At 36.1% G+C, this 15994-nt stretch overlaps 1 protein-coding gene across 1 annotated transcript in view; it reads left to right on the plus strand.

Moving 5' to 3' along the window:
• The window catches only part of LOC117423315 (protein outspread-like), a 70775-nt gene extending 56510 nt beyond the window's left edge, over positions 1-14265 (plus strand). Inside the window, exons 18-24 of the mRNA XM_034038860.3 lie at positions 1573-1690; positions 3500-3659; positions 5114-5227; positions 5922-6008; positions 6635-6797; positions 6981-7066; positions 13260-14265. Of these exons, the coding sequence (XP_033894751.3) occupies positions 1573-1690; positions 3500-3659; positions 5114-5227; positions 5922-6008; positions 6635-6797; positions 6981-7066; positions 13260-13331 (800 nt within the window). The 3' untranslated portion in view covers positions 13332-14265. The remainder of the gene's footprint in view (positions 1-1572; positions 1691-3499; positions 3660-5113; positions 5228-5921; positions 6009-6634; positions 6798-6980; positions 7067-13259) is intronic.
• Positions 14266-15994: the final 1729 nt, after the last annotated feature.

Raw genomic sequence — 15994 nt, forward strand, 5'->3', positions numbered from 1 at the left:
CATATAAACAAGGTCGTTGATAACCTAGACATTGAGAGCATATTCAATTAGTATTTACCAAACGGATTTCTAAAATGTACACAAAACATTCAACACTATTGAAGAGCTCCTATCTGCACTTATAGTAAGTAGCTGGGTTCTGACAAAAATTGCGTTCCACGTCCCCACGTGTTGCTACAACTGTTTAAATAATGTACCTGTCATTTTTCTTTCCATTGTTAACATCCTGACAACCTAATTTAACATAAATAACTTTAAAGTCTGTTTCAAAGCTCTTTTCAAAATCCTCTCTAGTGCACTGGGGTTTGAGATCTGTCCTCTAAATCACTGCAGGAAGAATGATTTAAAAAATAAATAAACATAACAAAAGCTCTGGCTTTTCTGTCCCGTACTATATCAAGGATCGTTATTGCTGTGTTACCTGTTTGACAATGTGGGCAATAATCCTTACACTATTAGTGCACTAAAGCGGACATTTTAAAAATAGATTTGAAACAGAAAGTTATAAGTGTAAAAAGGTGTCAGGATGTTAACAATGAAAAGAATAAATGTACAGGTACGTTATTGAAACATGTAACCCAGCTACTAACTCTTTAAGTTGTTTATTGCTAGTTCTGTAACATTAGCTGCTTGGAATCAAAGAGCACGTGGTTTATTGATCATTTCTGAAACTTGCCATACTGTTAAAAGCCCCTCTTACGTGGTGCTAACAATATAATTCCAGTGAATCGTACCTTAAATATATTGCCATTATTTTGTTAGTGTTAGATTTTCCTGTATGAAAAACACAAACGCTATGGTAAAGATAAATTAGATATTTTATTTTATGGTAATTTATTTGTAGCTGTTGGTGAAGAAAAATGATCAAACGCTCCTTGCAGATACTTCAGTGCTTCACGTCAACTTCGAGAGACTGTATAAAGATCTAAACCGACATTGAAAGCACGTCAGTCATAGGAAAAGCAGTGATTGGTACTCAATGGCAAGCCAACCTGTCTGACTTCTGGGAAATTGAAAATAAATGGATTTTTTTTTTCTTTTTCCCTGCAAATGTTTTTTTTTTTTTTTTAAATTGTGCTTAGGAAGGGTCATTTTCTATTAAAACAAAACATTCTGAAGTGTTTTTTTACAAGGACTCAAATTTCTAGAACTCACCCGTGTCAGATGTGTTCCTTTAGTGGGAAGCACAGCATGGAAAAGGCTGCAAAAGATGTTCAACAGTTTTGTTGTTTACAAAGGCTATAGAAAATGTGAGAGCTACAAAATGACGTTGGCTCTGTGTACTTTCTACTTGGGATAAACTTTCCCATATGGCAAAGGATAAAACACAAGTTAAAAAAAAAAACATAAATCTTCTTAAAACATGTTTTACCAAAAAGCACATTATAAGCAATCTTAAGGCATAGTTAGTGCGAATAATGAAAAGGTAAAGACTGATGTGATTGAAGTTTTTCTTTAATGAAATTAAAAGGTAATGTAGCTGTTTAAAGTACAGTCAGAAAGAGGAACATACTGCAGGTGGTCTAGAACAACAGAAGGTTCTGCTTTTCATGCAGCCGTTTTTCATTTCAGCTATCGAAGCAATGAAAAATGCACACCGAGAGGAGCTGGAGAAGGAGCTGGATAGAGCACGCAAAGCAAACAACGGCACAGAAAACGCAGACATTGAAGAAATCCGCAGTCAGCATGAGTGAGTTGCTTTCAATGCAGGCTCTCTCTCTGTCTCTCTGTGTCTCTCTCTCTCTCTCTCTCTTCCCCTCTTCCCATGAACTTTGGTAGTTTGGGTCTCAAGAGTATTGTGTACAGGGCCTCTTTAATTCCATTTGTTTATCTTGATTTTCTGATGTTTATATAACAAGACTCCCCAGTACTCTGTCCCGTCAGCTTCTTCCTTCAATGACACATTTATTGTGAAATTACACATGCTGCCCTCAAAAGAACCTCAAATTCCCTAAACCTATAGGATTAAAGATGTTCAGCGTTTAAAATGTAACATATTCTGATTTTCTTGTAACACAATCAAAAGTCATCATGAGCCACAACAAACTGTCTAACCCAGAATGCTATAACCCCACAATGCAAGTCTGTAATAATGACAATGCCTTTACTATACAAGTTGACAGCTAGTGAGCTACAAATTTGATTCTTTTCTGAAGACATGCCTTTTCCCAGAAGCTGGTATTTTCAAACATGCTTAAACAATTTTCGAGCGTCACACCATTAATCACTCTTGTTCAGTATGACAGATTAACAATGCAAAAGATACAACTTACAAAATTATGAAAAACAAATTGGATAACTGAATTATGAAAGTAACTGAAAAGAGACTACACACTCTCAAAAGTTACTTTGTTTAGTGATACAGTACTGTACTTTAGTAAAATGCATTGAAGCTAAGTGTTATAATTTAGTGTACATTGCAAAACTACATAAGCATTTAGACCAGTTTATAACCAATAAGTTTTATTGTCATTTTTTTATACATAAAATTTCCTTTGAATTTATTAGTGAATGCTAACAGCTGTCTGTTTGCTACGTAAAGCTGGTGAAGTTAACCTGTACTGGACTGTATTGCACTAAACAATGTATCAATCCAGTTTCCCACAGTCTGACCAAGTCCCAGCAAAGATCTCCCGGTATTATCAGCTTTATCAAATCTGTTTTTCCTGCTTTGATCACTCTTATAGAAAAGCATAGTTACATAGTGTGCAATGATGTATTTGTTATTGTGTGTGGTGACATAACTTTCCAGTAACTTCAGAAGCCAAGTGTTGTAGGTGATCAAGCAATTACAGCAAGAAAAGAACAACAAAAAAAGGAAAATATCTGCGAAATGTAGAAGGACGAATCAACTAAAGAAGCAGAGTATTTGGCTTGATCAGCGATAGATAGGGGTACGGAGGAGATCTGCAAGGCATGGAACACAACCAGGAACATTAGGATAAATCAGAACACTAGTGATTAAGTAGGTGTCTCATTGCCTGGGAAACAGGAAGCCAGTGCAGATTCTTTTTGGTGCATGTAAGGACAGGAGCTGTAATTATAGAAGAGCTGTACTTTAGGTTTAATAATAAATGTGCACAGTACAATGACAGTGATTTCAACTTTTTTGGATGGTTGCACATACCCTGATTAGCACTAAATAAGGACAATCTAATGTTATTTTAGGTAGGTTGCTAATCTGGATCGCTGATGCCAGTCATTTAAGTTAAAAACATTGCAGGAAGAAATGAACTGTTGAAAAATGTACATGGGACAAACAAAGTGCTATTATTGAAGAGCACTTTCCAACTGAAAATGTTTATCATTCATTTGCTGAAACTCATTTGTGCATGCACACCAGTAATAATGTTATGTTTGAGTGTGATATACTGTAGCCTCATAAAACCCCCTGGAAAATGAATCATTCTGGCAGTGGGGGAAAATATTTTTGAAAAAGTAAATGGAAAATATGCCCACGTGTCTGTTTTAAAGGCTGGTGTGTGTGATTGTTTGACAGGGAGGAGCTGGCATCTTTCCAGCGGGAGATTGAGGTGCTGTCAGAGCAGTACTCTCAGAAGTGTCTGGAGAACGCACACCTTGCCCAGGCCTTGGAAGCAGAGAGGCAAGCCTTGAGACAGTGTCAGCGAGAAAACCAAGATCTCAATGCACACAATCAGGTATGGGCTGCGCTTAAATCCTAGCTATTACCAGATCTCCCAGTCTTCTACTAACGCCACTCTCTAAACAGGAAGATATTTATTTGGTTTCTTGTTACCTTAAAGTGCTTGTAGCTTGCAAAACAGTTTAATGCATTATCACCACCATGCACATCCATTCATTATATAGGTCTCAAATGTGCAGGTTTGAAAGAAACGCATGTTTAATTTTAAAACATATCTAATAATGCACTAGAATAATGCTTTTACACTATCTTACACTTCCTGGGTCATTTTGCCTGGAGAGTGAAATTTGCCGCACCCTTTCGGGGCTTCTTTCCTGTCAGTAACCAACAAGCTGCTCCCCCTAATGATTGCCATGTTTGGAGCCAGTAAGATGCTTTGACCCCAGTAAACACTGCTGGGTTGAAATGACCTAGGAAGTGAAGCAGTAACAGATACCTGGCAAGCAAGACGAGCAAACTGAGAACTTACTTTAACCTAATAGTTTAGTTCCTGATGTCATTTTTTGAATAATAAATACACGTTTTCTTTCAAAACTGCACATTTAAGACATGCAGTTAATGAAAGTGCACGACAGGTAAGATTTGATGAGTTTATTTTGTTAGCTACAACATATTAAATGTGGAGTATTGTTTTAGCCAAGCTGGGACGCATGTCCATGGCATCAGGCATATGGTGGAATCGGTTGCATGTACGGCTACACATTATTATTATTATTATTATTATTATTATTATTATTATTATTATTATTATTTATTTCTTAGCAGACGCCGTTATCCAGGGCAACTTACAATTGTTACAAAATATCACAGTACAAGGGATCACATTATAAAATACCACATTACAGAATATCATAATACAGATAAGAGCAGTTATGAAAGTACAAGAAGATCAAATTCAAGTAAGAGCAAAATAAAGAATACAGTAAATTATAAGTAAGAGCGAGTTTGATTTAGAACAGTTAAAACTATAGTAAATATTTGCTTCTATGAGTAAAGTCCAGTGAGAGCATGTAGAAAGTATGATAAATGGATGAGAATGATTACAAAAAACGTGAGTACAGTCACCTATAAGAGTAAAATCAAATACAAGATACAGGAAGTATTTATATTTAGGAGTAGTACTGTAGTTGACTGTGGCAAGGTATGGAGCAGTTCAGTGCAAGTACAAGCTAATGCAAGTACTGGTACAATTGGGTGCCATATAGTCCAGTATGGTTGAGAGTTGTGATGTTTACAGCTGCTGTCGCAACATATGTCACATGTTATTGTATCAGAAGCTTGAGGTATATGATATCCGTCTCTGTATGCCCTTCTAGATAACCAGTTGTCTAAATAACTGTATGTTTTAAAACACTGCAACCAAGATGTCACTGTGACTATGACAGGGCATATTCATTTGCTGCTCCGTGTCATATGTGTTTTGTAATACCACTAGTGCTAATTTTACAGGAACTGAACAATCGCCTCGCTGCTGAAATAACACGGCTGAGATCAAGAGTAACCAATGAGGATGGAGGAGATACCTGTGCATTAGTACAAGGCACGGAGGTGTACGAGTTAGAGGTAAGACTACAGACACTGTTTTTAGAAGGGAAACCACCTGGGATATCTCTGTTTTATAATAGCAATTGCCAAGACTAGTGCAGCATCCAATGGGATACCTCTGTTTACAATTGTAGAAACCCAATATATACCCTATAACCCCATATTGACAGTGTCAACAGTATTTTTTTTTTGTTTTTACCAAATTAAGCCACTAGATGTCAGCATTGACACATTAAAAGGAATTTTATCCATACAGTCTGAAAGACCAGTGTTGATATTTTCCAATGCAATGGGACAATCAACAAATATTGACTAAAAAATGTATAAAAATGTAATTTAGTTCAGACCAATTTTATAATAATGACTTTCTTAACCATAACATCCTATTATCCCTATTTATTCCTGAAACAAATCTCTTTTCAACCACTCGGGTCTGCTTCTGAAAAGACTCCTAAAGCTGTCAAACAAGCAAACGTAATGTGCAGCTGTAGTTTCCGTCCATTCTGCAACTGTGATTGTCAGGATGTTCCATTTACTCGCAGTTGCCACAGTTGCTTATCCCTATCATATCTAAAATCTCCCAACTTCAGAAAATCACTAAAAGTGGTATGTTTCTAAACTTGTGTTCATTATATAAATAAAACATATGTTTGCTATATTTGGAGTAGAATGTTAGTCTTGTTCTGTGTTTAATCAAAGACATTTTGTTCAGGTCATGTTGCGGGTAAAGGAATCAGAAGTACAATATCTAAAACAGGAAATCAATTCCCTCAAAGAGGAACTACAAGCAGCTCAACGAGTAAGTGTATTAAGTAATTACAAAAGCAGTGTAACTTTATATTCCACTGATGCCAGCTAAACAAAAAATAACTTGCAAAATGTATCAGGTTTGCTGAGCAAGTTTTTATATGTGTGTTCAGCAACTTGCATCATTTTTTTTTCTTCAAAAAATCTAGAATGTTTCTAAATAAGGCATTTTGCAAAACACCCTGCATCTAATCAGTTGATCCAAACAGCAGAAGTTTTATATAGCCTTGTTTAGCCTTTGTCTAACATGAGGTCCAATTTGTGTTTAGATCAATCAAATAGACCACACTAACTTTAATACATGACGATAAACACAGCCCACAGTTATGTTAAAGTTAATACGTCACATGTGTGGTTATAGAGATTTTAATCTCATCTTGCCGACGGGTCAGAATCTGTAACGGCAGTGCATCACACATCACAGATGTCATCTCATGCACCCCAGACACGAATGATTAACTTGAATCACAAAAACAGATCTTCTACTCTGCATACCATACGTTTTGTGCCCGTGATGACATCTGTATACAGGAGACGCCGATTGGTTGATTTCTCAAGCGTGATTTATAATAGTTTGTAACTAGCTAAACCTGTTTTTGTCTTTTTGCTTTATTTTAGGACAAGAAGCACACAACAGATAAATATAAAGATATTTACACAGAGCTGAGTATTGTGAAAGCCAAATCAGAGCGAGATCTGAATCGCTTGAAGGAGCAGTTACAGCTGGCTCACAAGGCACTGGGGGAGCAGTCCTTAGAGAAGATGGAATGCAGTGGCTATGGTAAGACTTTAAGAGAATCCTTTAGCAGCTAACAGGTGTGAGATATGTATGTGGTTTTGTAGGGACACTACACTTTTACAACTAAAACGAACATTTTGTTTTGCATACAATCTGTTTTGTTTTTTTCAGTGTATCGGTGTACCTTGGAATAATATATGACAATATCCTTTTTTTTCCCGTCAGATATCATGAAGTCGAAAAGCAATCCAGATATCCTGAAGATGGCAGCGGCAGCAGCTAAACGGTCAGAACGGACAATGAGGTCAAAAGTAAGTGATTTCATATATTGTTTATGAAGTACCTGCAGATACTTGTATTGCTTTGTTGAAACACTGGCTGGCCACTTTATTAGGACATGTCTATCCGATTTGGATTTGGCATCTAACCTGAATTAGAGATGCAAATGAGGTATGTGATATGTACAGCACGGTAGCAAACAGTCTACCAGAAATGGGGAAAAGCAAAGATCTTACAGCCTTCAAAAGAGACATGATAGTGGGTGCGCATTCAGGACAAAGGTAAACGACTGTTGATCTGAAAGCTTGAAATATGAATTGTGAAGTCTAAAATATTAATGACTGAATGGATTCCCAGCGGATGGTTTTTCAAAACTTGTAATCTGGATCAAAGTGTTCCGTATTATGTAATGTTATATTTTGTGATCGAGATTGCTTTTCTCTGGATCGTTTTGAGAAAATGTCACTGCTATCCAGATTACAAATTACGGTTACATTTTTTTTTTTAAGAAATCTTGATCACAAAATATAGGATTACAAAATCTGGATCAATATTATCCAGATTACGTTTTGAAAAACCGTCCCCTGAAAACACCTTCCAACACCTTGTGGAGTCCCTGCCATGTTGTGTCAAGGCTGTGATCAGGTGACTCAAACCGTTATTAGGTACAGGTCCTAACAAAGTAGACTGTGTAAATGTAATTTGCACACTGCTTGACATTTTATGGCTTTTGAACTATATTGATGCTGTTCAAAATCTATACAGTACCAAGTACTGTACAGATAAGCATACAAGCATCCATATTGATATGTTTACATAGTCAAACAGAATTAAAAAACGAGGTCCATGGACAACAAAGATTATTTGATTAGTCATGTTCTAACACTACACAAGGTGTGTGTTTTTCATAGAGGACATCATTAGGTTTCATGCTAGTTTTTCCACTAGAACCAAAATTAAAGCCAGGTTGCCTAGCAAATATTCAAATTCTATGTAAAACAGATATACATAGGTATTGCATTATTATTTTCCATAAGGGCATATTAACTACCAATTGATAACCTGCAGCCTGGTACCCCCTGGTTTCTCATGTTTAATATGTCTTACCAGAGATTCTTTGAGAACCTACTATATTTTTGAGAATAGAGTGTACAAAATGAAATCAATTTCTTACCCACTTAGCAATTATGTCGTATTGCTGAGAACCATGCTGAGCTCAGACGTTTTAAAATTGAATTTCAAAGATGTAATGAAAAACTTGTACACTCACTTTTCTTTTACCTTTTTAATATATCAGCAATCAGCATGAATCTATGGATGTTCAAACCGCTACAATATCCCTAAAGGTTCCCAGTTAATGCAATAAATATGCAAAATGCATTTGTTTGATTAATATTTTAAGGCTTAACCCCTTTTTGTTACATTTAAATAATGTATAATGCTTCTTTAACAGCATTATTAACAATACAGTACATAATGTGTATTCCTGTAGGAAATTTGAGTCGTCAGAAGGCTTCGTATCTCTGCTAAGGGATACAAGTTCATGAGGTACAGTAATCCATCGTGTATCGGCCCGTCACATATCCGCCCTAACCGTTTATCAGTCCCTTCAGCAACGTTAGTTTATTATTGAATAGAGAAGATTAGTTCAGAGATTGTAGATCCTACCAAAGTTTTTGTACTCTGTGTTGTATGTGCTCTGTGCGTAACCATTGCTGGTAGTGTCAGGTGAGCTATTCAGTGTGTTGATATGTAAATAAATCCTGTTCGCCTGCGGGAGGCGTCTCAGCTTCAACCTCTGTCTCGATCTCCTGCCGGTCACACTCAGCAGCGAATGCACGCATCCACACGGCAGACGGCTACTCTTTCTAAACAGAGGATTTAGGGGAGCTCCCTAATAAAAGCTGAATCTCAAAACAATAATTGTATGAATATAGTAATTGTTACAGATGTGTATAATGGTATTTAAAACAGGATTCATTTCTCGGACTTTTTACATATCCGCCCTTGCTCTGGTCCCATCGCAGTCGGATACGTGACCGATGAGACACACACATCAGTAACTTCAAACACTTTAATACTGAAATCAAAATAAAATGAAAGGCAAGGTTTTTGTCAGTGTTTGTCTACTATTTTTTGTATTATTTACAAGTTTCAAGTCAAAATTCTTCAAATTTTAAAAACAAGTTTACATATTTGTATAATCAAAATGGATGCCAATACTGTTGTGTGTTTTTTGGGGTTTTTCTTTTACATTCACAATGCCTGCCAGGATAGACACAGATTAGCGTGAGTGAATTAATGTCTAATATAGAATGGTTCATTAAACAAAAATAATCTACAATAATGTAAAACTTGCCTTATAAAATGCAAATAAATCACAAAGACTACAATATGAATACATTAGGATTGCAAAGAAACATACTAGGCGTGATAAGTTTAACCTGTTACAGCTTGTGTCCTTTACCCGCTTACTGATGTAACCATTCATTGAGGCTTGGTATGTATTTGAAGGAGCTGTTCTTTTGATACGTAACACTGGCTGGTGCATTTCCTCCCTTTGTCTTCTGTAGTCTGTGAGTTGAGACATGCCCTGGGATAGCTAGAGCTGCCTAATGATTGATATCTAGTGACTTCCTTTAGGTAAACTATCTGAAAAGCCGCCTTTTATCCAAGATGTTGTTTTTGTCCATTCACTAACAATGCACTGTCTTTCTGTGGGGCTTGTTCTTAGCTTGGGTTTATTATTATTTATTATTATTATTTATTTCTTAGCAGACGCCCTTATCCAGGGCGACTTACAATTGTTACAACATATCACATTATACATTATTTCACATTATACAGATATCACATTATTTTTACATACAATTACCCATTTATACAGTTGGGTTTTTACTGGAGCAATCTAGGTAAAGTACCTTGCTCAAGGGTACAACAGCAGTGTCCCCCACTGGGGATTGAACCCACAACCCTCCGGTCAAGAGTCCAGAACCCTAACCACTACTCCACACTGCTGGGTTTAAAACAAAAACTCATTGTGATGCATAACAGCATTTGCGTAATGTGTTTATTGATGTGTTTCCAAAGACTTTTTATACAGTCTACCTGCTTGTAAGAGCCTGGTAAAGGCTGTGTGGTGGGCAGGGTCATACAGTCAGGAGAGCGCAGGTTTGCGTCCCTTTGCTCAAGGGAGCACCTGCAGGGCTGGTCTTTGTTTTTCGGAGGCTCGTAGCTCAATGACATCAGCTATAGTCGTTCAGGCTATAGATCGTTCAGGCCACCTGAGCTGTTGCTCTGTTTTTTGAGGTGAGGGAACATCATTGGGGGGAAAAAAAGAAAAACAGGAGTAAAGTAATTGGACACACTACAAAAAAAAAGAAAAAAAGAAATGCCATCTCACTATTGGGGGGAAAATGCAACTGTTCTCTTCTAAGGCTTTTACCATGCAACATATCTGATTTGATATAGAATGGTGGTCTTTAATACAGGTTTGACTGTTTATAAATAACTATAAAGAACTGTCATCCTTCTCAGAGGGGCAAGGAATTTCACAAACGTGCGGCACTGTGTTGTAAGCTGTGGCACTTAATAGTATTCTGACAGTTAGCTTAAGTTTTGTGTACTGGATATAACTAATACACGTACCTTCTAAATTGTCTGAAATGTTATTCAATTGTCTGGATAATTGTTGGTGCCATTACATGTGCTAGGTTGTTTTTTTGGTTTTGTTTTGTTTTTTGTTTGTTTTGTCCAAGCCGTGGTGTGCTTGTTTAATTAAACATTGCAGACAAAAGCTGCACATTTATGCTCCTAGGTTCATCCAGTAACAGATCCTGTTCTTTAATCCCAAATGTTATTTTTGCTCAGTTTGAAAATCTCATTACACTATGTGTTTCTTCAATTAAAAAAAAACAAACAAACATTGTAAGGTGTGGCAATTGCCAGCTAAGTCCTCCCCCATTACAAAAATGATCTCCAAGTTTATAATTCTCTGTTTTCACTTACTATACAATGAGCTGTGTGTTCTGTGTTAGGATCTCGCTCTTTGCAAGTAGAGACATTATTTTTATGAGCTATTTAATCAAAGGAGGACATGTTCAAACACACTCCTGCGTCAACTACCAGAAACTCACCAGCGTGATCACATGATAAGTGGAGAATACTACTAATTCGCAGTCTTGCAGTCATCTTGCTCTTCAGTGTGCAGAAAAGCCAGCCGCATAGCTAGTGATAGAAAGGCTTTCATTAACACAGAAGCTTGCAGCAGTATAGTGTACAGACAGCAAAACTGAGGTACAGTATTACCCATTGATCCAGCTTAGTCTGCCAGTGCCTGCACTTTATTCCTCAGACTGCTGGATACTACTTTGTATTCCAAGCTTGGTCTCATCTGCCGCTTGTAAACAGTGTATGTTTGTGGTTTTCCATATTCCCCCAAACATTGTTCCCACTGTTATGGAAGTAATTAGGCAAAGTGCTTGTGGAAGCTTTTCTTCAATTTGCGCTGCAGACTTCCACTTGAAAGCCACACTTCAGCTACTTGAAAGACACAAGGATCAAAGTGCAAGTCCTTTAGGTGCGATAATAAAGAATAGCCTGGAAACCAAATAGCTCCTGGATAACATTGTTTCTGGCAGGAAATGTCTTTAAAAAGTCAATTTACGCACGGTGCACACTTGCAGAAACTAGTAGCTTTTCAGTAACATGTTTCCCAAACGTTGTCATTTTTGTCCCTTGTGAGTGTATGTTTAGTATACTTTTTAATTACTGAAGTTTAAACAAATAAGCATTAAAAAACAAACATCAAATAGTATAATTAAATACACTACCTTTCTTAGCACACCATTTGCCCCTACTAATGGGATTTAGTTTGATTTGTTTGATACATACTGTACATACATACACAGTTCTATAACCAACAGTAAACTATTTGCCTTGTATAATTTTCCAAACAGCTATATTTTTGTAATGTGTGGACTTCTTGGCAGGTATAATATTTAAGAAAATGCCAGCATTGCTGATGGTCATTCAGATAATTGTTCTCTTGGGTGTTAAGTGAATGAAATGATATCAAGATCCAAGTCAGGTTATACAGTTAAGAGGTGTTAGGATCTGGTGATCTGTCACATGCTGGGCTTGCCTGCAAATCATTTATGAATCTACCAATTATACAGGCTGAGTCAGAAGTGTAGACGCCTATAGTAATTATTTCCTGTACAGGCACAAGTTGGTAGAAGTCAGTTTGCTTACACTGTTACTCAGTATGTTTTCTTAGGTTGTAATTTTTACATATTTGTTTGTTTTTTATATAACAAACAAAAATGAGAATTACCTGTTGTTTAGGACTTCTTACTAGCCCTGTATTTACTCGCACCTTACCTCCAGATTTACCATTTTGTGAAGTGTGTCTGTCTTGTTATTGGGGTGTAATATAGGGATTGTGATAGAAGAAATGTAGGCATTGTCTTTCAAAGAAAACTGTCATTCATTAACGTGTACTGAAGCCTGCATTGGTGTAACAAGCATGCTTATTTAATGTTGTATCAACTGGTAAATGGAAAAACAAATGAATATTGAAGGAATGTGTCTTCTGAAAATAGTCATGTCTGATTTCTTATTTCTTACCTGTCTAAAATCCTCTTCTGTGTATTTATTATTATTCTCTATTTCTGTGCATGCTATCACTATTTACCGCATTCGTATTGTTTCTTGTGTGTTGAATCTTTGTAGACCCACTTAGTGTGTGTGTGTGTGTGTGTGTGTGTGTGTGTTTTTACTGCCACAGTAAATATTTGTTGGTGCTTCACTTGCAGGCTTTTCAGATGTAGACGTTGTAAAAAGAACATTTATGCTGCAATAGTTAGCAAGCCTGGTAAATAATGATCTAAGCAAAAACCATATAGTCATAGAACACATTATATTATATTAAACAGATCCGACATTAAAGGCCATATTTTCAGTGTTTTGTCCATTCTTTAATGAACTCCTATTTTTTGAAAGGAGGAAAAAGAATCCTGTTAATGTTCCAAAATAATTACAAAAAAACACATTGAGGGTGCTTAAGAGGATTTGCAATGTATAACTTAGTTGTTTTGATCAGATTTTATAAAGTATACCTTGCACAGTATTTATTCAAAGTGGTCTTCCATTTAAGTTTAAGAAGTGTCAGTGTTACCTCTTGCAGTTTGCATTCCACTAACATGACTTTATCTTTCTTTGCAGAGTCTCAAGGAAGGCCTCACTGCTGAGCAGAGACTTCACCTGTTTGACAACAAAGACACAAAAGAATTCTAATGGTGTTCTGTCAATAAGCTTTGCTGCATGTTTAGAGGGCGCTATATTTTAGCACAGAATTTAATAATTTAGAACTCTACACTGGTAACTACACGTCTTATGTTTAACATAATATTAGGTTTTCATTTTCTGTCTAGAAATTGCATTCCATGCACTACAGTTACTGTGACTAGTGTGTCTTAATGTGTAAATATTCTTTATTTTTTATGAAGCGTCTAAAATGCTACACTAAACACTACTGTATAAGCTACCATTTAAACTCACTCACAGAAAGATTCCATATACTACTTGTAAATAACCAGAGGAATGTTTGAATTTATAAAATGTAACATCCCCAAGATGGATAACTGCTGTTCATAATTTAGTATGTCATTATAATACAGTAGAAAATGTCATTCCTTTGCCGTCGTGCCTGTAGGTTTGGTAGGTATGCACAACTTTTAATGCAACAGCCCCCATTAGCCCTTCACATGTCAATGGAGTTGTCTGTCAGCTACAGAGCTCTACACAAGCTTAACACTTGGCTGTTTTTTAACATCTAAATCCAGCTTGGCTTAACCTTGTTTGTTAGGCTGTTTATCTCTGATTCACCCTTATCGTCGTATGTAAAGTTAGCATCTCACAAAGTATTTTAAAATGTTTCATTTTAAAGATCAATGAAGACAATGGCTAGATACATACGATTACAGGGCCGCTTTGAAACATTTGTCTTCTCTTGTGTAATAATGTTTCGCTCAGCCACATGGGAGTTCAAAGGTTTTAAGTTGGTTATTTTTGTAGTGTGGGTCAGTGGCAGTTTCCTTTGTATTTATTTGAATGTTTTTACTTTTTTTGTCTCACATTTTGTTTTCCCTGTACTCTGTCATTGTAAATATGCAACAAGTGTACACCAACAGACTCCAGGTTTATTAGCAATAAATATTTTTGCACCATGTCTGAATGAATGTTTTTTTTTTTAGCTTTGAAACCACACAATTTGAAAGCACTGCCGGCAGTTTGATAGTACAGTCAAGTCCTTTTAATAACACTTCAAAGAGACTGAACACATATGGTGACACGAAGCAGAATTGACATTCAGACGTTTCACGAATATGCTGTCAAAAAAGCATGGTTTTGATATGTGAGATTTGTCGAAAGGGTACCTGACAAATCATAGAACAAATATAGGTTTCAATGTATTTTTCTTAAGGAAATACATTTTAAAATATTTTTCTAATAGCAATAGAGCCCTTACGATGAGGGCTTTGACTCTAGAGGTAGAAAGCCTGATTCATACTTTAATCGCGTGATCATTGCTGAGATCGATATTTAGTCTTGTCATGCAGCTAGAGTCGTTTTTCTCAACTGTAGCTGGGTACGTCTTCCAATGGGTGCGAGATTAAAGTGTAAACCAGTCTTCACTCCCATCGCAGTCCTCAACTAGGTACTATCGCTAAATATGAAATCTACCCACCAATAAGGAAGCTCCATTTGAGGACACTACCACATGGTAGATAACTGGAAAGTTCTGATAAAATGTCTTAACAAAAAAAGAAAAAAACACTGAAAGGAAAGCAACATTTAAAAGGGTAAATAAATCTGATTCAAAATGTTTAAAACAACAACAGAGGCACTGTTTGGCAATTAAACCCTGATTAGCAGGGCCCCTAGTTTCTAATTATTTTTATTATAAAAGTTAAAGATTCATTTAGTGTACAAATCTAGGGTAACATATTCTGATTAAGTGAGAAGATCAATGTATAAGCACCGAAGTTAAATTTGTTATAGATTCACATTTTTTATACACACACACACGTGTGTGTGTATATATATATATATATATATATATATATATATATATAGTATATATCTCTCAACTCTCACCTTGATTAGAGGTAGCCACCGAACACTTATAAACTTAAATGATTAAATCTAAAAAAAAAGATGAAAATCTGAAAGACGCATTTAATCTGTTTATGTATATTCTGTTGTTAGAATTATTTGTCATTGACATTCTGAGTGCAAGATCTATACTCAAATAAATTCCAAGTGTAGTTACTGCTAATAGGTTCCAATGGGGACGAGACTTACAGAAGGGTTTTGTTGCTTAATATAAAGCTTTTTTTTAAAGAAAGAACAAAAGTTAAACATTTAAGCTAGTTTTAAGTGTAAATTTGGTTTTAGTTTAGACTTTCGCTAACAGAAAAAGCATGTTGCAGCAGTAAAACAAATACAATTAGGCTTTTGAGTGCTAATTGTCCATTTGTTTTTCCCCTTCTTGTGATTGAACACACAACCCTTTGTTCTGTGCAGTATCAAAATGTATGGCAAATATTTCCAAAAAGTGGAAGTTTATAAAAAAATGTAATACTTGAACAATCTCTGTGACTACCGTGAAAGTGGTTGCATGACATTCCATTATGATCTGAAAGCACTATAGGCAACAGCCCACACATTGAAACCTTTGATTGGTCTGGCACTAGAATGCAGAAACTGTTAAACTGATTTAGTGCTATAATACTTGTACATATTGTGCTTACAAATACCATACATACATCCGGCTGTTGTATAATAACCCTGCTATGTGTAAGTTTACTATTTACAACACAGATGACCCTGGCCCTGTTTCAGAAAGCGGGTTTAGTGAAAACTCAGTGTTAGTTGACTCAGAGTTGAAGGAAACT

Source organism: Acipenser ruthenus, chromosome 17, assembly GCF_902713425.1.
Source record: "Acipenser ruthenus chromosome 17, fAciRut3.2 maternal haplotype, whole genome shotgun sequence".
Classification (NCBI taxonomy): Eukaryota; Metazoa; Chordata; class Actinopteri; order Acipenseriformes; family Acipenseridae; genus Acipenser; species Acipenser ruthenus.